The 23097-nt window shown below is 43.7% G+C and overlaps 1 protein-coding gene across 2 annotated transcripts in view; it reads left to right on the top strand.

Moving 5' to 3' along the window:
* Window positions 1-1984: 1984 nt before the first annotated feature.
* Window positions 1985-23097, top strand: part of DGKH (diacylglycerol kinase eta) — a gene marked incomplete at its 5' end in the record, with an annotated part of 183438 nt that continues 162325 nt past the window's right edge. The window contains 2 exons of one of the 2 annotated variants that reach the window (XM_079903027.1): window positions 1985-2044; window positions 8751-8954. In XM_079903027.1, coding sequence (XP_079759153.1) covers window positions 1985-2044; window positions 8751-8954 — 264 coding nt within the window. Of the gene's footprint in view, window positions 2045-8729; window positions 8955-23097 lie in introns of both variants that reach the window. The other variant, XM_079903028.1, reaches the window with a different exon arrangement.

Genomic DNA, 23097 nt, shown 5'->3' with positions numbered 1-23097 from the left:
CAATTTTCAGATTTCTCCTTTGGTTGACTAGGCGGATTGTGGAGACATTTACTAGAACGAGACTAGAGAGAACAGGCAACTGGCAGGAAAGTTAACTCCTGTTTTAGTCAAGCTGAGTTTAAGGTCAGTGGGACGTCTGGGTAGAAATTTCTGATAAGAAATTGGCTTTACAGACTGGAGATCTGGGATAGGGATGGACACTTTACGAGTTACTAGCACATGGTTGGTAGTTGAAGTCATGGGTGGGTCTGGATAGACCAGGCAGCATTAGAAACAGACCAAGGGCAGACTATTTAAGCACTCCAACATGTCAGAGATGGCAAAGGGGCTGAGCAAGATGGTTAGAGAACTGGAAACTGAAGTGTCACAGTGGCCAATGGAAGAGATAGTTTCAAGGATAAAAGTTCTGGTCCCCAGTGACAAATGCTGCAGATATTTTAAATAAGAAGGGAATTGGAGGTGGAGGGGGGAACAACCCAACGGCTTAGGGAATTTTGAAAACCATAGGTGACCTTTGTCAGGGTCGACTCGGAAGAAGAGTGAGCACAGAAGTGGGTTTGCAGGGAAGAATGAGTGGTAGATGAAGAAATGGATGTGAGAATATTGAGAAAAGGCGTTTATCTCCCGAAGAGCTTGGCTGTGAGGAGGTGGGGACTGGAGACAGACTGGATCAATTAAGTGTTTTGAAAATTTCATTTTGTTTTAAAAATGTGTGAATATATTTGACATGATTAGGGGCCTTGGGAAGATGCTGACAGAAGGAGCCTGAAGGTCCAGGAGACGGAATAACCTGTGAAAAGCCATTCTTGGATTGGAAATAGATGGAAATCGTCTTCGATGCCAAAAAGATGATCGGAAACGCTGTGTGAAACGTTGTTTTCAAAGGGCGGGACGAGGTGACTTGCCATTTATTGAGCAGTCACTGCCAGTCCCTTCCCCTCTAACTTGAAGGTAGTGCTCGAATAGGAAGACAGATCGACTCCTTAGCAGGGTTTTTTCCCCATGAAACCGTTAATCATTAAAAGTGAATAAAAGAAGTACTCCCTCAAGCTTAACCCCTCTGGCAGATGCTAACCCATCTGCAGTGCTTTTAACGTCACAAAGAATAAACCATCCCTAGCGCAACTGGTTCAACAGCGGCTGTGGAATGCAGTTATCTCCCTCGCTCTGTCGAAGTCGGTTACTGTCCAGCGTGATTTCGTTCAAGCCTCAGCGCCCAGAGGAGGGGAGGTGCCTGCCGCGCGGGCCGCCGGCGTCTGGAGGGAGGCGGGCACTGGCTGCAGACACCGGGAGAGGGAGACTCGGGGAGAGGGGCGCTGGAGGCGTCTCCCGGGACTCGCAGCCACCGCCGTTCCCGTCGCCAGCGCATCGGCCGGCCCAGCCCGGGCTTTCCCCGCCGCTCCCCGAGCGCCCGGCTGCGGCTCGGCGTCGGTCCCCGGGGGAGGCCTCTCCTGTCCCCACTGCCGCCCGGTGCCCCTGACCACCCGGCGGCCGCTTTCGGTTCCGCGCCTTATAAGGCCTGACAGGGGGGTCACGTGCGTCCCGGGCCGCCCGCCGGGAGGAGGGGGCGGCGGGGAGGAGGGGCGGGAAGCGGAGAGGAAAAGGGGAGGGAGCCGGGGGCGGAGGAAGGAGCGAGGGGCGGATTCTGCGGCCGTGGGAGGCGGTGGTGGTGGCTGCGGCGGCGGCGGCGGCGGCGGCAGCGGCGGCGGCGGCGGGGAGCGGACCGCTCGGAGCTGGACCGAGGAGAAGGAGGAAGAGGTGGAGGTGGAGGAAGGGACCGGCGCGGGGGCGGGAGAGCGCAGCGCGGCGGAAGCCGGAGACGGCGGGAGGGCCGGTGGCTGGCCCCGGGCGGGAGCCGGGGCGGCGGCGGCAGCGGCCGTGAGGACCGCGGCGAGGGAAGCGCATCCAGCGGCCCCGGCGGCGGCGGCGGCGGCGGGGGCCCGGGTCTGCGCGCTCGGGCGGCCGGCGGGCGCGGGCCGGCGCGATGGAGCCGCAGCACGTGCGCCCCGCGCCCGGCGCCCGCAGCCCGGCCTGGGAGGAACCGGTGGGTACAGCGCCCGCGCCCACCCCCTCCCACTTCTCCTCTGTTCCCCACCCCCGCCTCCGCCCGGGCCGGGTTCCGTTCAGGAAATGGCCCGGGATGAGGTCCCCAGCTGCTTCCCAGCCGGGACAGCGCTTCCTCCGCCGCCCGGGCTCCTCCTCGCGCGCCTCCCGGGGCGCCTTTGTCCGGCCAGCCGAGACTCTCCTCGAGGGGCCGCCGGCGATCCTCTGACCACGGCCCTCGGAGGACTGTTTCCGTGCTTCATCGACTTCTCAACTTTTTACTTGATTTTAGAGCGAGGAGGGTGGGTAGGGAGGGGGAAAGGAGAAACCCACTCTGTGGGTCCGCGTTCATGGCTCGGAGGAAACCGGTTTTCCCTCCCGAGACCGCGCCCTGGGCCGTCACCTGGGCGCGCAGGTTCCTAGAGATACGCGCTGGCTAGGCGGATCGCGGCTTGAAGCCCAGAACCACGCCTCCGCCTCGTGTTCGCCGCTAAAGCCCCGGGCTTTTCTAGGGGTCAAGGGGTTTGCCAGGGATGAAGCGGGAAGCTGACCTCGATTTCGACGAGGATTTTCCCTGTCCATACAACGCAGAGGTCGGGTAATTTTAGGGGCCAGAGTAACGTGTGCGTGTGCGTGTGCATTGTGTGTGCGAGGATAAGGATCAGGAGCCCGGGGGGCTTCGGATTTGGTCCCTCAAACTCCAACTTCTTTCTTCCAACTCAGTCAGAATCACCTCGCATCTCTCCAGTGATTCTACCCCGAAACCCCCGTCTCGCTCAGAGCTCTGTAATCCTGTGTGGGCTGCCTTTTCCCTGGCATCGAATTTTGGCTCTCTACGTCCTGCCTCGATGTTTGCTACTCCGCCTTGGTTGAAATTCTTGAACCTATTTGAAAAGCCTCGTCCGAAATTTCTGGCCTCATCAGTATTTTGTTCAACATGTTCGGATGCTCTTTTCCCAGGGACTCTGCGTTATCTGCTCAGGCTGGCCCCCTGCCTGTTGAGAGCTTCTAGGTCAGGTGCTAGGCTTGGTTATCCTTTTTTTTTTTTTTTGCTAATATGTACACTCCCAGCTCCTTCAACTCTGATCCATCTGTATCTGCAGCTGTCTTTGCTTTTGTAAATCTGAACATGTTGTTAGGTTGCCAATCTACTCGTATTTCTTCTATTGTGGTTATGCCTGGGGATTAAATTATTCTTGAAACTAAAAACAATTCAGTTTTGGAGTTTAAATCAAAGATCACTGAGAACTAAATTCAGTGACCTGGTTTTGTAACTTTTTTACTTTTAAACTCTCCTATGTGAAGTCTTTTTTGAACTTGCATACTTTAAGCCAACACCAATCACAATGAAAAATACTTTAGGATGCTGATGCCTCAACTACTTTGTGCCTAGAAAAACAGAGGAAGACTTTCATTTTTGCTTTACTTATAGTGACGAAAATGAAAATGTTCATTTATTAGCCTTTGAAGCTAGAGCCCGAACAGAAATATGTGAATGAATTGTGACACTTTGTCCAGCTGCAGAATTCTCCTAAAAAAATTAGGTTTATTTTCTTTAAACACTGAAAGCCTTTTTATTTACTCAACAGGTATTTTGTACAGCACCTACTATGTTCCAGGACTGTTGGAGCTGACAGCACAGGCACAAATCCTTAAATCCTCACAGAGTGTTCATTCTGAGTAGACAGAATGTCTTGTTTCATACATATTAATAGTTTACATTCAGAGAGTCCAAAAAAAAAATCTTCAGAGATCTCATGTGTGGTATAAAATGATACTTTTGACAAAGTGATTTTATTTGAAACCCTGTGGCCAGCTATGTCTGACACAAAGTCTAAGAACTAATAAAGGGGATTCTCACTTAATTTCTTAGAAAAGTTATCCAAATTACTGAAAAGTGGCGTATACAAGAAAAAAGAAGGGGTAAATTAGGGGAAATAGAGTATTTAAATGTTAATTATTTCAGACGTGGGGAGCTAAGTGGGGAAATACCAACTTAATCTAAGTATGTTGAAGGACAGTTTTCCTTTCAAAACAAATTTCATCAAAATCAGGGATTCTTGAACTTTTCTTGGATCAGTGATCCCTTTAAGAATCTAATCAAAACTATGAACTCTCTTTCTCCCCAAAATGTACGCATGCAACATACATACAAAAATTTAATAACATTTCAAGGGAATCACAGAATTCCCAAAACCAAATCTGTGGACCCTCAAAGACCTTGGGTTAAGAACATCTGCTTTGATCTGGACTCTATTTTGCTGTCATTTAAAATCTGTTTTTTAAATTCAAATATAGGCAATTTTAATACTTTAAAAGTATACTCATTTACATTTATGAAAAGGAGTATTCAATATTGAACAGGCAGTATTCACAGCACACAGATCCTGTTGCATTATCCCTTACTATATATGCCAGCATACATGTAAGGATTTACTTTCCTTATCCTTTTTTGCCGGACCCCAAAATGATGTGATTCTACATAGAACTATTCTGACAGAAGAGTAAACATAGTTATCAGGAATCGATGCTGAGTAATAATAAAGAGAACGGCAAGTCTAACTTGAAATGCACCCATGTCTGGAGCTGAGAAGCAGCTGCTGGCCATCGTGACTTTTCTGTACATGGAGATGAAATGAAGTTATTTAGTTAAGTGAGGGCATTTAAATAAACTGTTAGCCTTATCATTACTCCACCTAGGGCACTGGGCCTACAAGAAGATAAATGTTAGCATTCAGGTGTCTGTGTATTTTCTTTAATGCTAGGTCTGGAATGTAATGAAATCAGTGGAAACAGAGACATTACCTAAATTTCTAATTAATTAAAAAATACTTTGGAAATAGGTGGGTAGGAAGATATTTAGCCAAGCAGCCCTTACTTGTAGATAATATCCTGGGGGAAAATGGATAGTTAGAATTCTAGCCAGAACTTAGAAGAGTGTGGGAGTATTTACAAAGTAGTTCTTAAACAGTGCAGGGATACTAGAGTACCTTTTACTTGTTAAAATTTATTTTTATATCCAAATGATTTTTATGTAGTTGGCTCTGGTGAAACTATTCAGAACTACTGAAAAATTAGGAAGGGAAGAGTTTCAAAGGAAAAAGGGCCAAAACATAACTGAGAGTTTACAAGTATATTTATGTATTAAGTCTAGACGGCCAAAGGTTTTTTGCCTTAGGTACAGTGATGAGCATATGTACATGGAATTGATATCACAATTAATTTTGAAATCTTTTTCGTTGAGGTAACAACTAAGGAAATTTTAATGAAGTTTTGAATGTTAAATTCTAAATGTGGAATAGTGTATTACGGAAGTAGTTTTAAAGTTTGAATGAAAGCAGGTCTGTACCTGTTCAACCTGCAGTGTTCTTTGCATGGTTCCCATTGATTAGAAACTTGAGTCCTAGAACCTAACTCTTTTTAAAGTGCCTATGTACTTGGGTTCTTCAGAATATAAATGTAGACTTATTTATGTTTGATATAATATTTAATGTAAAACCATAGAACATGAGATTTAAAAGTTGCAAATGGATATTAAACCTCTTGTTATGAGTAGTGATCAATAAGAATGTAATTCAAAAAATCTCTATAGATATTAATGTTAATATTCATAAAGTTGGTATCAGAATGAGAATTGGCTCTAACTTATACATCTTCAATATAATAGTTTTTTTTTTTTTAAATGGGACAGAAAGCCCTATTAAGTAGAAACCTAAACCTAATTTAGTGGTAGCTTCTATTTCCATTTCTTTTTGAATGTAGTGTCTATGTGGCTTATGTCCAAGTTTGTAATAGTGTGTTTGTGATATGTTGTGTTCCAAACAAAGATTTCAAAGTAATAATAAATATGTAAGACACATCTAAGAAATTATTTGAAAATCTGAAAACACCAAGTAAGGAAAAATTCAAGGAAATCTTGTAAATTAAAGAAATAATGTAATATGCCACATATTTGAAATTTGTTTTAGTTGCTATTTTGAGGTACATTAAAATGGTTGCAAATATTGAGCTCTTGACATTGCTATTATATTTTTAAGGGAAGCGAAGTGCATTGCAAGTATACAATATACAGCTTAAATATTGATTCTGGAAATTTTGCAGATAAAACCTGCAAAGTTGCTAGTGGGTCAGCTACTTTAAATCTGGGATTATTTGAAACAGTTCCTCAGAAGAGATGATTGAAGAAAAGAGGGATTTTTCACGAGCTGCCTTTTGTGGGAAATGATGCAACATTCCTTCACTTGCTTACACAGTATTTCACTCTGAGTATGTGCTAGGGAAATTGTAGAGCAGGGATCATTTATTTAGCATGAGCAGGCTAAGACTGGCTGTGCTTTCAAAGTCACAACCAAATTTTAGAACTTGTTACAGGAGTCTTTGAAGAGCAGGGATAACTGAGGTTAATTTTTTATGAAGTAACGAATACCTTTACTTTGAAGCATTAATTGCCGAGCTTTTGCACGGGAAGCTATTTTAATATTTTTAAGCGATCAGTGTTTGAATCAGAGTGAGAAGTGTATTCAGTCTTCTTTTTAAGATCACAGAATAGGCATGGACATTAAACAATGCCTTTTCCTTTAATCACTCTTTGCCTGGCTTCCGGAAAATGTTACTTATATAAAATTTTAAAGCCTAAAGTGTGAACAGAAACATATTATAATTGACTAACTTTTGTTGTATGATGTGGTAAGGTGAATAGAACATTAGAATAAGACACATGATTTTGACTTTGGTCCCGCTTGTGACTTTGGGCCTCAGGTTCTTTACATTAAAAGAGGTCTGAACTAGGTTTAGTCTTTCAAAAGGCCCTTTACTAGGCGCTCTTATTTACATTGTCAGACCATTGGACTTGTCAGTGACCAAACAGTTGGGTTGGGATAAAGGCCATTATTTTGATTTTTTTTTTCTCTGAAAGAATTCCCTTCTCAGCAGTACGTTCTTTGTAGATATAGAATTGCATTTTTACAGAGCCATAAGGGCTCTTAAAGTTTATTTTCCCACCTCCTTCCCTTCCTAAAGAAGACAACTGAGGCTGGAGAAGTAGCCTTTATCAATTAGTATTACCTGGCAGCAATCTCCTGTCTTAGCACATTCAAACTAATCAGCACATTTTACATTTCAGTCAATTTAATCTACCGTGTGGATAGACAGTGGTATTAGGATTGCATATTGCTTCTTAAAATCTCTTAGAACTGTTAGTTCTGTCACAGCAAATTATTGAGAGTAAGACTGAAACTAAAAACAAACAACAACAACAAAAATCCCAAACTAAAACATCCCTCCCTTAGTCTGGAGGACCCTCAAAGGTCATGTCAGTTGAAAAAATTCGAATGAACCCTGAAGGGCACGAACACGCTAAAGAGACTGAATGCTTTCCGTAAGTGTGAAGAGACTGCATAATCTGGCAGGGACTTTTTGCCCTACTTAAAAACATAGCTAACACCAGTTTGGAATTCCCTGTGGACGACAAGAGGAATCTGTCATTTTAGTCTCTTCTCTCGGAAGCCCTCCCACACCTACAAGGGTTCTTTGGCACGGGGCGTGCACAACGCACCGCGAGGCTGCTATTCCCAAGTGTCCGCTCAGCCCGCTCGCGGGGGACGAGCTGTGAGCGGTGCCTGCCGCCTGTTGATCCCATTTCCTCCTGCTCTAGTCCGGGTTAGGGAGTGGCTCTCCCCGGACTTCCAATGTTTTCGTGCTCGGGCACTGGTGTTCACACGGCTCCAGTGCATTGTTTTCTTCCAGGCAGTCTCGGTTAGCGCTTCAGCTTAGATATTTATTTTGCATTCTGTCGTCTCGGGCTGCGGGTACTTGCTTGTCTCTCCACGCCCTGGCCAGTTTCCTGTTAGCCAAAGGGATCGCTCTTTCTGAACCAAAAGTTCTCAGAGCCGAGTGGAACCTCCCGGAAAATGCTCTTCTCTTCCGTGTGCGCCGGATGGGAGTGGGGGTGGGCCAGAAACTAAAGGCCACGGTCGGGAGAGCTGAAAGGACCCGAACCCCTAGGCGGAGGCGGGAGAGGTACGGGTCAGCCGAGAAGGGCTCCGGGGTCCGGAGACAAAGGGGGCAGCGCCCATCCACCTCGGGGCCGGAGGGGACTTTTACTCGTGGGAACTGTGCGGCGAGGCCCAAGTGTCTCTGGAGAGATTCTGGGTCCAGGAGGTGGCGGGAGCACCCAGGGGAGCCGGGAGGAAGCTAGGTTCCCTTTCTACTCCCGGGGCCGTTCTTGCCGCTGCTGCCCGGGAACCGAGGGAGGGAGCCTCGCTACTGCCGGGCCTGCGGGGATGGGCTGCGGAGGCTTCGCGTCTCCCCCGCCCTCCCGTCCGTCCTGGGGACCCCAGACCCTAGGGGAAGTGGGAGGTTGTCCCAATCCCTCTGTCGCTCCCATCCTCTCTACCCGCGCCGGTTGTATTCCGGGTCAGGAACCCTGTAACATCCCGAGGCTGGGTGCGCTGCCGTCCCATTGGGCCTGGGTCCGTGTCCCCTGCGCCCCACCGCGGTCGCCACTCAGGCGGGAGCGGAGCGCGGGATCCTGGAGGGCCCCGGCCGCGGGAGGCGTCCGGTCCCCGGCGACCCTTCCCCCGCGGGGCCGGCTGGGGGAGGGGAAGATGGCGGCGGCGCCTCGGCGCGGGGCTCCGGGCCCGGCTCGAGCAGAGCACACCTACTGACCACCGCCGCCGCCCCCGCAGGGCGGTGCTGTGTCCCCGCAGGAGTCGGAGAGGATGGCGGGGGCCGGCGGCCAGCACCACCCTTCGGGCGCCGCGGGAGGAGCGGCCGCCGCGGCCGGCGCTGCGGTAGCCCCCGCCACTGCCTCGGCCGGGCCCGGAGAGGATTCGTCCGACAGCGAAGCGGAGCAAGAGGGACCCCAGAAACTGATCCGCAAAGTGTCCACTTCGGGGCAGATCCGGACCAAGGTGAGGCGGGCCCAAGGGGAGCGTGGAAGGCGGGAGGCGGCTGGGCGGGGAAGAGGAGAGTGGGCGCCTGGGGCGCAGGGCGATCCCGGGAAAGTGTGGAGCCGAGGTGAGGGCGGGGCCTGGGCCCGGAGGCGGGGCCTGGGGGAGCCGGACGGCGCGCCGCAGAAAGGGATTCCCGGCCGGCGCGCTGGGGCCTCCAGGGTGGGTTCCGGGGGAGATGGGTGGGCAGGGGCGGAGGAGAAAGGAACCAGGGAGCGTGGGAAAAAGCGGAAGCGCTGTTTAGAGTTCCCACTCAGGGATCTAAAAAGGAGTGTTTCATTTTTGGTACTACCTGCCGTGCAGTGGTTCGGTAGAGTGCGTTGCGCAGGGAGCGAAGTGCAGGCTGACCAGCCAGAGCTGCAGTGAACTTCGCCACCTTCCCTTCCCGTGGGCAGCAGCCTGCCTCTCCCTGGCCCACTCTGAGAGGGTGGATGGGGAGGTGACACCTGCCAGTCCCTGTGCCCCTTTGCTGCCCTTTGGTAAATGATGCTCGCGGTTAACCGCACCCTAACGCGGCACAAACAACAGACCTCGAGTTAGGTTCCCGCTAAGTGCAGTGTTCTTATCTTATCGACACACCCATGGTTAATTTTAATAATGAAAAGTAACTGCTTTGTGTCACGTGGAGATTAGCATGCTGTGCTACTCTTTATGTAGCAGGTACTGTTGACCTGTGAGGGCTCAAAGTTGAGAGTTTTAATTTGATTTTATATGTATATATAGCAAATGCTTACGACTGACTGAAGGATTATTTATACACTCTAATTTTCATCATACTGTAGAAATCATCACGCGGAGAGTCAGTTATCACGGGGGGACTTTAACGAGGAATTTGAAAAGGGAACCAATAAAATCATTGGATATGTGTGCTCTTTAAGAATAAATTTGCAGAAGTTAATTCATTCTATACCTATTTTTATGAGAATTTGTTTTCTAAGGTTAATGGACCCATATATGAAAATAGAACTTTTATTATATGTCTGTGGATTCATGTTTGCACCTGCCTCCTTATTTTCTAAAATAAATATGTGTAAGCACACACACAACTGCTAACAAGCTGCACTTAGGGAAGAGTCAAAGATGCTTCTTTTTTTTTTTGGTACACGGGCCTCTCGCTGTTGTGGCCTCTCCCACTGCGGAGCGCAGGCTCCGGACGCACAGGCTCAGCGGCCATGGCTCGCGGGCCTAGCCGCTCTGCGGCATGTGGGATCTTCCCAGACCCCGGGCACGAACCCGTGTCTCCTGCATAGGCAGGCAGATTCTCAACCACTGCGCCACCAGGGAATCCCAAAGATGCTTCATTTTTAAGTGCACATCTTGTAACCTCCTTTTAACGGTGACATTTTTAATTTAATATAATTTTGATAAATTAAGGATATGGAGTTTAATGTATTTTTAGAAGATTAAGGCTAAACAAAATAGGGACTTTCCTAACAGAGAGTACCTTTAACATTTGAAATCTTAGTTAAAAAAAAAAAGTTCCCAAAACTGTGTTAATAATGGGCAAAATGGCAGGTTTTAAAAAAATGGTATTTTTATACATTCAACTGAAATGGTAAAAATTCCATGTATACTTACATCAAGATTGACCAGTAAATTTATACTGTTTGGAAGAAAATTTAGAGATAACTCTAATTTGAATTGAGTAAAGTCAAACAACAAATTTGTTGGGAGTACCACTAAAATTTGAAGGGTTCTTGAACTCATGATGATAGCTACGACTATACTCTTTAAATTTGATATTATCTATGGTTTGGGGTAAAGCATCTATATCGAGACTAAGAGTAAATTCAGAAAGCATGTTTATTCTTGGTTTTCCATTTAACTTTCTCACAAAAATATTTAGCACATAATGTTTTGCCATGATTAGGGATAATTAGTGATCATTAAATGAAACGTTCCTTAAATTTCTAAGATGTATTTATTGAATTTCAGAAGTTCTGTCTTTTATACTAGCTTATACAAGTGCATACAAGTTCATCAACATTATCATATATGGACACATGAAATCAGGGCCTAAACTGGCTGAAACTGGTGGGCCTTGTCCTCCCTGCCTGTCCCAACCCCCCAATCCAGACTGTTCATCTCTGCTACAGATTTCATCAGTTACATCTCTTAACCACAGGTACTGATTCTCAGGGTTGAGGGCAGGACAGTGGACAGAATTCATAGAATGGGAACTGCTAAATTTAACTGTTGGTTTCCAGTCTTCAGTTATGATCCAGATGAGAGTTAAGGGAAAAGATCTTTAGAAAAGGACAGACACTCTTGATCCCTTCCACAGGTGTGTAAGATGGAGGAGACTGGAGGAGAAGGAGGCCCTGAGATTAGCCCAAGGCTTAGTCATATTTAAGACAGCAGGAGCTTGTATATCCCGAAGATAAACCAAGGGACCACTAGGTGTCACAAGTTGTGATTACTAATGGTATCTTCTGCCCTGGTTATGTAGCAGCCTGGGGTGGTGTTTGTGGCACACGCACACGTATTTACACGTACATATCCATGTGCTTACATATGTCTGCACATATATGCTTTCTCTTTGGAAAGCACTTATATACAGACATACAAAGGGCCTACAGCAGAGTGAGTTGTGCATAGAGGTCGTAAGTATTTCTTAAATGAATGACTGTGTGTATATATTACATACATACATATAATGCTTCATATATATGGGTGTTATTGTTAAAATGCAGTACTTATTTTAGTGTCCTTTAAGATCCTTAGGATCATAAAACTGTTTGGTGTCTAGTTTAGGTCTGGAGTGAAAAACAGCCACTAACTTAAGTAATTACCTTATTTGAAGTGAAGTGAAGTGAAGTGAAGTGTTCCTTTTTGTGAATGCTGGTTAATGTTTTAAATAATTTGAGTGTTAGTGAAGAACTTTAAGTTAATTGTGGCATTTGGAAGGTATCCAGACTTTTCTTAATTGAAAAAGTAACGAGTACATACAGTAAGACGTTCAGACAGTGTGAGAGGATATTGGTGATGGTAGAGTATCCAGTGAAAAGTAATCTTCCTCCCACGTTAGACCACATAGTCTCTGTCTCAGAGGCAATTGTTGACATTTTCTTGGTGTGTTTCCAGAAAATTTCTATGCACATACAAGGAGATATATGTGTGTGTGTGTGTGTGTGTGTGTGTGTGTAAATATGTAGTATTTAAAAAATACTAATGAGAACATTCTCTACACATTCTGCATCTCGTTTGTTTGAAACATGGAGATCATTTCTCTAATGCTTGACTATGACTACCTCATTCTTTGTAATGATGGCAAAGTATTCCATTATATTAGGTTGAGCTAAGTGAAGTTGCTCTGTCAGTAGGTCAAAATGGTAGAGAGTAGGGCCGGGAGGTGGGGAAAATGGGGAGAAGTACACACTTTCAATTATAAGATGAATGTGTTCTGGGGATTTAATGTACAGCATAGTGACTGTAGTTAATAATACTAACTTGTGTATTGTGTACTTGAGATTTGCTAAGAGAATAGCAAAGTATTCCCACCACACACACACACACACACACACACACACACACACACTCTTAGCTGTGAGGTGATAGATATATTAACTTAATTGTGGTAATCATTCCACAATGTATATGTCTATCAAATCATCACATTGTGTACTTTAAGTATATACAATCTTACTTGTCTGTTATACCTCCATAAAGCTGTTAAAAATGGTCCAACATGGGAAATGTCATACGGTTTAACCTGCATGTTATGTCATCATTTAATTAACCAGCTCTCTATGAAAGGAAATATGGGCTATTTTAAGACAACACTAATCTCAGCTTTTTTGCAGTGGATACGATGTACTTTTTTTTTTTTTTTGCGGTACGCAGGCCTCTCACCGTTGTGGCCTCTCCCGCTGCGGAGCGCAGGCTCCGGACGCGCAGGCTCAGCGGCCATGGCTCACGGGCCCAGCCGCTCCGCGGTATGTGGGATCCTCCCGGACGGGTGCACGAACCCGTGTCCCCTGCATCGGCAGGCGGACTCTCATCCGCTGCGCCACCAGGGAAGCCCACGATGTACTTTTTAAATAAAGAATAAATAAGACTGGCATGCCTTTTAAATTAGTGTGGTTTAATAAAATGCTCATGTACATTTTAGTACCCTTGTCACATCCTCATATTGTATGCTCTTTGTTCCCGTTTTCATTTCCCATTTTTTCCTCCTGTTTCTTTGCCTTGCTGTCATCTCTACTATTTTTCTCTTTCTCTGTTTTTCACTTTTTTCCTTTCTCTGTATTAGCTAAATGGAATTTCAGGTAGTCTCATCTAGCTACCCAGGTGCTAAACGCTAGATAATTTTATGGGTGCCTCGATTTCCCCAAAGGAAAAAAAAATCACTTATATACAAAAGTTTAAATAGTGCTGATGTGGGGAAGCCAAAGGGAGCTGTAACTCATCAAATCTCTTCCTCTCTCTTTACCCTTGGCTGTTATCCCTAAATTCTTAGTCTTGTTTCAAGGAGAAGCTTGATTTTGCATTCAGATTTACTATTGTAGAGAATTTCACAGGTGTTTGCTGGGAGTGAGACATTCTGAAACAGCACCGATACAACCTCAGACCAGCTTGGTTTTGAACATGCGTGTGAAGGACAGTCGGTTTGCTTTTTGTTGGCCCATGAATACTGTAGTCTTTCATTTTGCAGCAAGTGGCTGGAGGAACATTGGTCAGGCTTATAGACTAGGACTGTTCAACCGTCATAAGCCAAACAGTGTAAACAAGTGGAGCCATCTCAGTGACTTTTTTTCACACTGACTCATCTTGGTTAAGGTCTTGAAGCTTCATGTGTCAAAACTATTTCCTAATTTGGTTTATTATGCGCGCATTTATTTTTTTGACATTTATGTCTTCTTACAGTTAATTTTAATGTCCATAAATGGGTCTCTAAATTTAGGTAAAACATACCTAAACACTGGAAAGATATTCAGAACTTTGCAGCATTGTATCTGGATTAGGACCTCTCTTTCAGCCCATTAAAAGGATAACCACCACATTCTTCAGTTGGTACCTTGGTTTTACTTTAACACAAAGGATGTATAAATAAACTCTTATATCTTTATGGTAAGGTATAATCAATATGGAAATATTGATTTGTATTTTTCACTGCTTTATGAGATACAATTTGTGCGATTAAAACAGTATTTTTCACCATAAACCTTCGATAGAGTAGATTAGGGAAGACTTGCTCAGTGTTTTTCAGGTTGTAGGTGGCAGCCCATTAGAGGGTCATGCTGATTCATATCCAGTATTTAAAACAGAAACAGAATAGATTCAAAAATACTATTTAAGACTTTTAGCCACAGTTCTGCATGGAAACATTGGATTGGGTAATGATCCAGATAGGATGGGAAACAGAAACAAGGCCAGAAGATTGTTAAGAAATAAAGTAATATTAACAGGTTTATTGTTCAGAAACTCAACATGATGTGAAAGGCAAGTAAGAGTTTTTACATTTTGATAGGTGATGAGCAGGAAGATACCTTGAATTAGAATAATTAACATTCATCTAGGCAGAAATCAGCTAACTTTTTCTATAAAGGGCCAGGTAGTAAATATTTTAAGCTTTGTGGGCCGCAGTCTGTGTTGGAATTACTCAGCTCTACTGTTGTAGTATAAAAGCAGCTATAGATAATACTTAAATACCTATAGGAAGCTGAAATGTGGTATATGTCTATATGTGGTAAAATGTGACTGCATTTGTTCCAATAAAACTTTATTAAAGGATGTTAACATTTGAGTTCATAATATTTTTATGTGTTAAAAAATATTCTGTTTTTAAAAAAGCCATTGACACATGTAAAAACCTTCTTAACTTGTGGGCTGTATACTATCAGGTGCCAGAAGTATATATGGCCCATGGATTTGTCTTGTGGGCTGTAGTTTTTTGATCCCTATCCTAGGTGATGGAAAATGGTTTGCAAAGCACTACAAAGTTAAGGTGCTGTGAAATGCAATCAGCGTTTAGGGGACCAAAAATAGCTAGATTTCAATCCATTTAAAACCCTCATCTTTGTAGAACATTTTATTTTTAGCTTGGTTTGCGTCTTTGCTTCCATTTTAATGTGAACTAAATATAGACTGGAAACTCTGAGTCTTGGTACACTAATATATGGTATAACAGCTTTCTTTCCATTTTGACTACAAGTTAAACATGATATCCCATTATTAAAGATAAGAGAAGTAATAGCTAATTTACTAAACCTTTACATATAACTTAAGATGCATTATTTGAAGGTATCTAAATTTAGAAAGCTTTCAGTTAGTTTAAGGTTGCATGTTTGCTATTGTGGTGAGAGTGATGGAAGGTTATATGAAACTACTGTTGTAAATGACTCAGGGCTCCTTACTGTTTCCAGGGTACAGTGTTTCACTCATATTGGATTTGTTAGGTTTTACTTGCTCAGGAAATACATATATAGCAAAGGTTTTAATTAAAGAGAGTTTGTTTCATGTCTAAAAATAGACCTTTGAAAAAGACCATAACATGTTCATTATATGTCCATGCCCATTACATTTTCCCTTGGCAAATTAGTTTGATTTTGTTGGGTATGGAGTATTTTTTTCTGTGAATATTTAATTATTTGAAACACATCTGTATTTTTGATTTGGTTAAGTGGCTTAAGATGGTCAATAGCCATTGTTGATAATGGCCTTACTTTAAGATTCAGTGTACATTGTTTCTACTTTAGATTGTCACTTATTTTTTTCAAATGAATATATATGGCAATAATTCCCCTCCCTGCCTCCCCCTCTCCCCCCGCTTTTTGTTAGAAGGATATTGGGAAGACTTGTTAGCCTCTTGTTTTCGTTTTTAATTTTTATTGGAGTATAGTTGATTTACAATGTTGTGTTAGTTTCTGCCGTACAGCAAAGTAAATCAGTTATACGTTTACATATATCCACTCTTTTTTAGATTCTTTTCCCATATAGGTCATTACAGAGTACTGAGTACAGTTCCCTGTGCTATACAGTAGGTCATTATTAGTTATCTAAGCCTTTTGTTTTACACCAAGGAAATATGATTAACTTTATCATGTGTGGAGCTGGAATCTCTAACCTTCTCACTGTGCGGTTTGAATACCAGGACTTTCTCAAACCATCAGATTATAATTTAGTATAATAAAGCTTTTTTTAATAAAGCTTGGGGCATTTATGTCAGAAATTTGAAGATACCTTTCTCCTTAGCATTTTATTGTTTACAGAGCAGTTTTATATACATGATCTCATTGAACAGTTGCTTAAAACCATATGAATTTTACAACTGATAAAACTGAGACCAAGTTTGAACATCTGCCGAGTAAATGGCAGGGTTGGAACTGAAAAGCAGGACATCGAAACAGTGGATGGCTTCCAAACGTCTTCTTTTAAGTCCCGTAAGCTTCTTGGGTTTTGAAACTTGACATCTACAGTGTACAAGTATGGATGTATGCGGGTGTCTCCTTACCGCTCCTGCCTCTTCTCCTCTCCCCTAAATTCCCCTCTCCTCCCCCTTCCCTTCCCTCCTCCTTCCTGCCCAGCCCTTTATTCGTTTGTTTAATCTGTGAACGTATCTGTGACCAATGTTTTAGGTATCCTAATGCCTTTTTGCAATCGAAACCTCTGTTTTTAGTGAGACGTTAAAGAGGGTATGTTTGAAAAGTGAATTGTGGAATAAAAAATTTCAGCTGAAATTTATATTAATTTTAATTACTGTTGGGCAAATCATGGAATCGCTTTGAAAATGTCTTTAGAAGGACTAATTTAGAAGAAATGCTTATAGGTATCTAACACTTCAAATAGATTTTCAAAGAAAACTTATTTTCACTTTTATAAGGTAAGATGCTATTTTTAAAAGGTCATGGTATAGCGCTAAAAAGAATTATATAAAGTACTTTTCCATTGGCCTATTAAGGCATAGTTGAGGAAAAAATATGAGTAAAATTTATTTTTAAATAAAAGGCTAAGGAATGAAAATGACATTTTGAGGGCCCGATTTTCTCCATCTGACTCTTTTTTTTTTTTTTTTTTTGCGGTACGCGGGTCTCTCACTGTTGTGACCTCTCCCGTTGCGGAGCACAGGCTCCGGACGCGCAGGCTCAGCGGCCATGGCTCACGGGCCCAGCCGCTCCGCGGCATGTGGGATCTTCCCGGACTGGGGCACGAACCCGTGTCCCTTGCATCGGCAGGTGGACTCTCAACCACTGTGCCACCAGGGAAGCCCTGACTCTTTTATTTAGATTAAGAAAGGGTTCCAGGGTGTATACCTGAGCAGGCACACTGTTTTGAGTGGGATTATTTGTACAAACTCATATAGTACTTTAAAATTATGTTATAATATTATATGTATATATGAATATATACTATCTCCGTGGTTTGTGAAGCATAGTGGTAAAATGAACACCTGTGAACCAGCTTTGGAACGAGAACATTTTCAACATCACGCATCTACCTGTGTGCCCCTTGTCTTTTCTACTCCTTTGTTGCCCCTCAATTCATTCAAAAAGATATTTATGGTGTCCATGTACTGTCATAGGTGCCAGGGATAGAGCAGTAAACAAAACCAAAATAGATGAAAACCCCTGCCCTCATGGGGCTCACATTATAATGCAGGGAGAATTTATAACTTATAAATATGTAAAGTGCATAGTATATTAGAAGGTGAGAAGTGCTATAGAGAAAAAAAGCATGAATGGGAGCGGGGATGGGGTAGGAAGGGGAAGGTCTTCCTGAGAAGGTGACATCTGAGCAATGACCTTGAGGAAATGAGCTACGCAGACCTCTGGCGGGGGTGGGGGGGGGAAAGAAGTCAGGCAGAAGGAACAGAGGCTGCAAAGATCAAGAAACAAGCTACAACAAGGAGGCGGTCCGTGGGGCTGAAGTGGGGTGGGGGGATGGGAGTGGAGGGGAAGCAGGTGGAAAGCTAGAAGTAGGTTAACAGTAAGGTCGTGTAGAGTTCCTTGCTTGGGGTTCATGCATTCCATAGTCTGGATGGGCTTCAGAGGGCTCCCCAAATTTTGTGTCCACGTGTATGCCCCTCAGAAGACTAAAACCACTGATTTGTAGAGGGGAATTGCAGGACAGGCAATAAAAGACAGATTAAAAAAATACAAACACGAACTGTAACCATCTGTTGTTGTTGTCCTTTGGAGAAATGCTAAAATTAGGAGTGGGTTCAGTGCAATGCAAGGAGAAACTCCATTGGACAGCAGGGTCCCTTGGGGCAGTTAGGTAGTGTCGGGTTGTGTCGGGTTTGCTTCTCAGCTATTCCATGTGCAATTAGGTGACCTTCACCATGTTACTTAACGTGGCAGAGAATGCTGTGCCCCTCAATATCTGGGTTCCCCCTGTCCTTCCTGGCCCGCTTTTAGACTTCAGTTCCCGCGTGCAGATAGGTGGGGCTGTGTAAACTGAGTTTGGGCCGCTGGAATATGCGTGGGCAGGATGTTTGTCACTTGGCTTCTGAAGCCATTTGTGGGACTCTCCATGCTTTGTCCCTTCTCTCACGTGCCAGATGGATGTCGATTATCCAGTGGAAGGAGCTTGGATCCGTGACTCATAGAGCAGAGCCTCTGTGATCCTGCCCCCAAGCCTCATTGGCCAGATTGGATCGTGACACAAAAGGGAAATGGACCTTTACTGTGTTAAGCCCCAGAGATTTGGGTATTGTTTGCTACAACAGTTAGCATACTCTTAACCAAGACACTTCATTTCTCTGAACTTCAGATTTCTCATTTGCAAAATAGGGATAGTGATTCTGACCTCAAAGCGTACGGCTGAGGATTAAGGAAATACACAGTATGCTTTTGTATCCCTGATGATTATAATTCTTTTCCAAAACGGGTATAAAATCCTGATAATGCAGTTATTCCTGATACACGTGCCTTCTAAATACTGGAATCAGTAGGCTACACAGACCACTGTCCTTTGTTGACTATTTAATGGACTTGATAAAACTATATATGTATATATGTAATTAATTTATTAATTTTTGCTGTGTTGCGTCTTCGTTTCTGTGCGAGGGCTTTCTCTAGTTGTGGCAAGCGGGGGCCACTCTGCATTGCGGTGCGGTGCGCGGGCCTCTCACTATCGCGGCCTCTCTTGTTGCGGAGCACGGGCTCCAGATGCGCAGGCTCAGTAGTTGTGGCGCACGGGCTTAGTCGCTCCGTGGCATGTGGGATCCTCCCAGACCAGGGCTCGAACCCGTGTCTCCTGCATTAGCAGGCAGATTCTCAACCACTGTGCCACCAGGGAAGCCCAAAACTATATATTTTTACAGACCGTTATTTTGTAATTTGGAAAACTGTCTTTGCTACCGTGCAGGGCCCTTTGGACATACTGTATGGAAAACCCATACTGCCAGAGCTGTGAAGATGGGCTCCCTCGATGACTTTCATGAGGTCCAACCTTGTTTCTAGAGTAAGATATGCTACAAATGTCTTAGGAAAAAATACTTTATTAAGAACAAACGACCACTTGGAGGTGGTAGTGGAGATAATTGGCCAGGTAGGCTTTTAGGTGCATCCATGGCCACGTCTGCTTCTATCCTGGACTGATCTTTACGCCTTCCCTTTCGCCCCTTCCTCAGCTCTTCCTCAGCCCCCACAATCTGGCTTTTGCCCCAGACACTCTTTTGCAAAGGTCACTAATGATCTAATTGCTAACATCCAGAGGTCTCTCTTCAGTTTTCACTCAGATGTGTTTCTTGCAATTTTGACACTGTTGACCTTTTTTTTTTTTCTCACGCCTTCCCCCCCCCCTTTTTTTTTTTTTGTTTGCGCTACGCGGGCCTCTCACTGTTGTGGCTTCTCCCGTTGCGGAGCACAGGCTCCGGACGCGCAGGCTCAACAGCCACGGCTCATGGGCCCAGCCGCTCCGCGTCATGTGGGATCCTCCCGGACCGGGGCACGAACCCGTGTCCCCTGCATTGGCAGGCGGACTCTCAACCACTGCGCCACCAGGGAAGCCCACGCCTTCCCCTTTTGCTTTCAAGGTTTAATCCCTCTTATCTTTCTCATTAGCTTTTACTCCCTCTCAGCCTCCGTCCTTGATTCCTTTTGCTAATGCTGAATGTGTGTGTTTCCTAGGATTCTCACTCTCTTTGCTTTCCCTTGGTTGATCTGATCCATTAGGTTAGGCTTTGACTACCAGCTGCACCCATCTTTCTCCAGCCTGTGCTCTCTTCTGAGATCTGGACCCTTTGCCTACTAGACATTTCCTATGGTGGGTCCTGTAACCCTCTCAGCCTCAATATTTTCACAAACAGATTTAAATACACAAGCTCCCCGCCTCTCTGGCCACATTTTGCTCCATTATTTTTATAGGAAGGATTTGCCTTGTAGTTAACTCTGATTTTTTGTCTTGCTGATAATATTCATTAATTCATTTGCTTTTAGCAAATATGCGTTCAGTGCCTACTACGGCTAGACCGAGTGCCAGGGCCTGGGGAAACAGTGGTGTATAAAGCAGATACAGTCCCTTGCCTCGTGGAGCTCAGTTAGCAGTCACCAAGTTTGGTCAGTTGTGTATTTTCATAGATTATCTCCTTTAATCCTCATAATAAAACTAAGTAGGTAGGTACAAATATTATCCCCATTTTAGAAACAAGGAAACCAAGGTTTAGAGAAATCACTTGCCCAAGGTCACGCAGCCATCAGGCGACCTGCTGGATGCCTGATTTAACTATTATGATATATAGTACCGTCCCTTTCTCTACTGCTTGTATCTGTGGTGAGTTCATTCCTTCCTTCCCATTTCTATTGCTGTTTCCCCAACCTTCACTTAACCTTTATAATTTAGCATGTGGATTTTTGTCATGGATTTGCTCTCTGGTCCCTTCTCTGCTACTCCTCTGCCAGAGCTATCTTTATAAAAGAGAAGTATGATCATAATACATTTTGCATCAACTCTTAGTCATTACCCATTACTGGTGGGATAAAGTCTAAATTTCTTAACATTGCTTCCTAGTTCTTTCTCAGTTTAATGCTAAACTACCTTTCTATTCATTTAATCATTATTTATTGAGTACTGTTGTAGTTGCTGGAATGGCAAAATCACATAAAAAAGCCTGCTTACTAGAGCTTGTAGTCTATTGAGGGAGAAGTTAATAAACATGTAAGGAAATATATATCAGATGTTCATAAGCATAATTAAGGAAAATAAAACAGGATAAAGGGAGAGGGAGTGATGGAGCGGTGTGTGTACAGATGAGTGTGTGTAAAGTATTTTGAGTGAATTGGTCCAGGAAAGACTGTCTTTGATGAGGTAATATATATATATATATTTTTTTAACATCTTTATTGGAGTATAATTGCTTTACAATGGTGTGTTAGTTTCTGCTTTATAACAAAGTGAATCAGGTATACATATACATATGTTCCCATATCTCTTCCCTCTTGCATCTCCCTCCCTCCCACCCTCCCTACCCCACCCCTCTAGGTGGTCACAAAGCACCGAGCTGATCGATGAGGTAATATTTGAACAGGGATCTGAATGAAGTGACATGAGCCATGCAGATATCTGGTGTCAGAGCGTACCAGGCAGAGTCAATACTGTGGTCTCCAGTCCTGGCCACTGTTGTCCTGTGGGCAGTCACGCCAAACCCCTCTCTGTTCCCAGAGTCAGGCAGGTGCTGTCACACCTCCAAGTCTTTGCATGAGTTATTCCATCTACCTGGAATGCCTCCTCTTTCCTGTTTCTCTGCCTAATTTATTTTATACCATCATTTCCCCACATCTCTGAAAATATCTGAAGTGGTTTACATTCAATTCTGTGTATCAAGCTTAGGTAAAAGGTAGCTAGGAGTGTAGGACCAGAAGGAAGCTTAGTGGGTTAGTCTATAGAGCAGAGACTCTGCTCTCTCTTTATAAAATATAATATAATATAATAAAATACAATGTATAATATAGTAGTGTTTTATATATTATACACAATACATAATATGCACAACACAACATATAATTTTGTAACACTATAATATATAATATATTATGTATATTATATAATATATAAAGATATGTTGTATATGTATATATAATTACATTTTATAAATAGAATAAAGATAAGCTGTAAATTCGGCCCCAAGCTTCATGGCAGCCAGAGCAACAGGATCACTTACAAAATGTTATTGTCAGTGGTGAAAAAGCCCTCTAGATTTTAGCAGGAAAAACCGTTTTTCTAGATCCCAAAGAATGTGTTGTGTCCTGCCAGTCTTCACGGGGTGGGTTACTAAGGGGTGAGGTAGACACTCCCCTACATCATAACACAAATGCTAGAGGTGTCCTTACAGTGTCTCCCCTTGTAAGGTCCGGACACGATCTAAACGGCAACTTCATGACAGCAGTTCTGGAGGGGATTTAAGTAAGGCAGTTTTAGTTATGGCTAAATCCAGCCATAAAATCCAAAATATTTTTGAAGATTGAATAAATGGCATGTACTTCAGACAATACTCCTGTTAAACTGGGCCTCTGCTGAAATACTTTCAAATTATTGTAGCATCTCAGGTTATCTGAAGTTGTTATTTATTTATTCAGATGCTATTGACAGAGGGGATTGAGTGGTATGTTTTTAGCTGATCTAGAAAGAAAAATCTGATGTTTCTCGGTGGTTCTCCACTTCATATCTCTAATAAAATGGTTCTACATCTAGGTTTTTAAAAACTATATTTGCAGTGTTTTATGAGTGCAGTGCAGAATATTAAAAACATGTATACATTTTAGGAAAATTATGAGAGGAGTGTTGACCTCATGGACCCCTGGAAAGGTCTTGGGGACACTTTGACAATTGTTATGTTTGCACAATGTCTCTGGACTGATTTTTTTTTTTTTTTTTTTGAGAGAGCGAGCCAGGAGGATCTCTGGAGGAAGAGCAGAACAAGCAGAGGGAAAAGCAAATGCGAAGGCCCTGAGGTGGAAACATACCTGAGACAGTCCAAAAATGTTAGGAGGCTGAGGGTGGCTTGGAGCGAAGTGACGGCGGGGGGAGTAAGTAGCAGGGAAGACCCCAAGAGAGGTCAGGGGGACGACAGACATGTTGTGATGATTTTCATGAGACAATATACATATTTAGCCTGGCGGCTGGTACATAATTAACATTTAATAGGTGCTAGTTATTATAGTAC

Source organism: Stenella coeruleoalba (genome assembly GCF_951394435.1).
Source record: "Stenella coeruleoalba genome assembly, chromosome: 18".
Lineage (NCBI taxonomy): Eukaryota > Metazoa > Chordata > Mammalia > Artiodactyla > Delphinidae > Stenella > Stenella coeruleoalba.
This window is presented reverse-complemented; position numbering and strand designations above follow the sequence as displayed.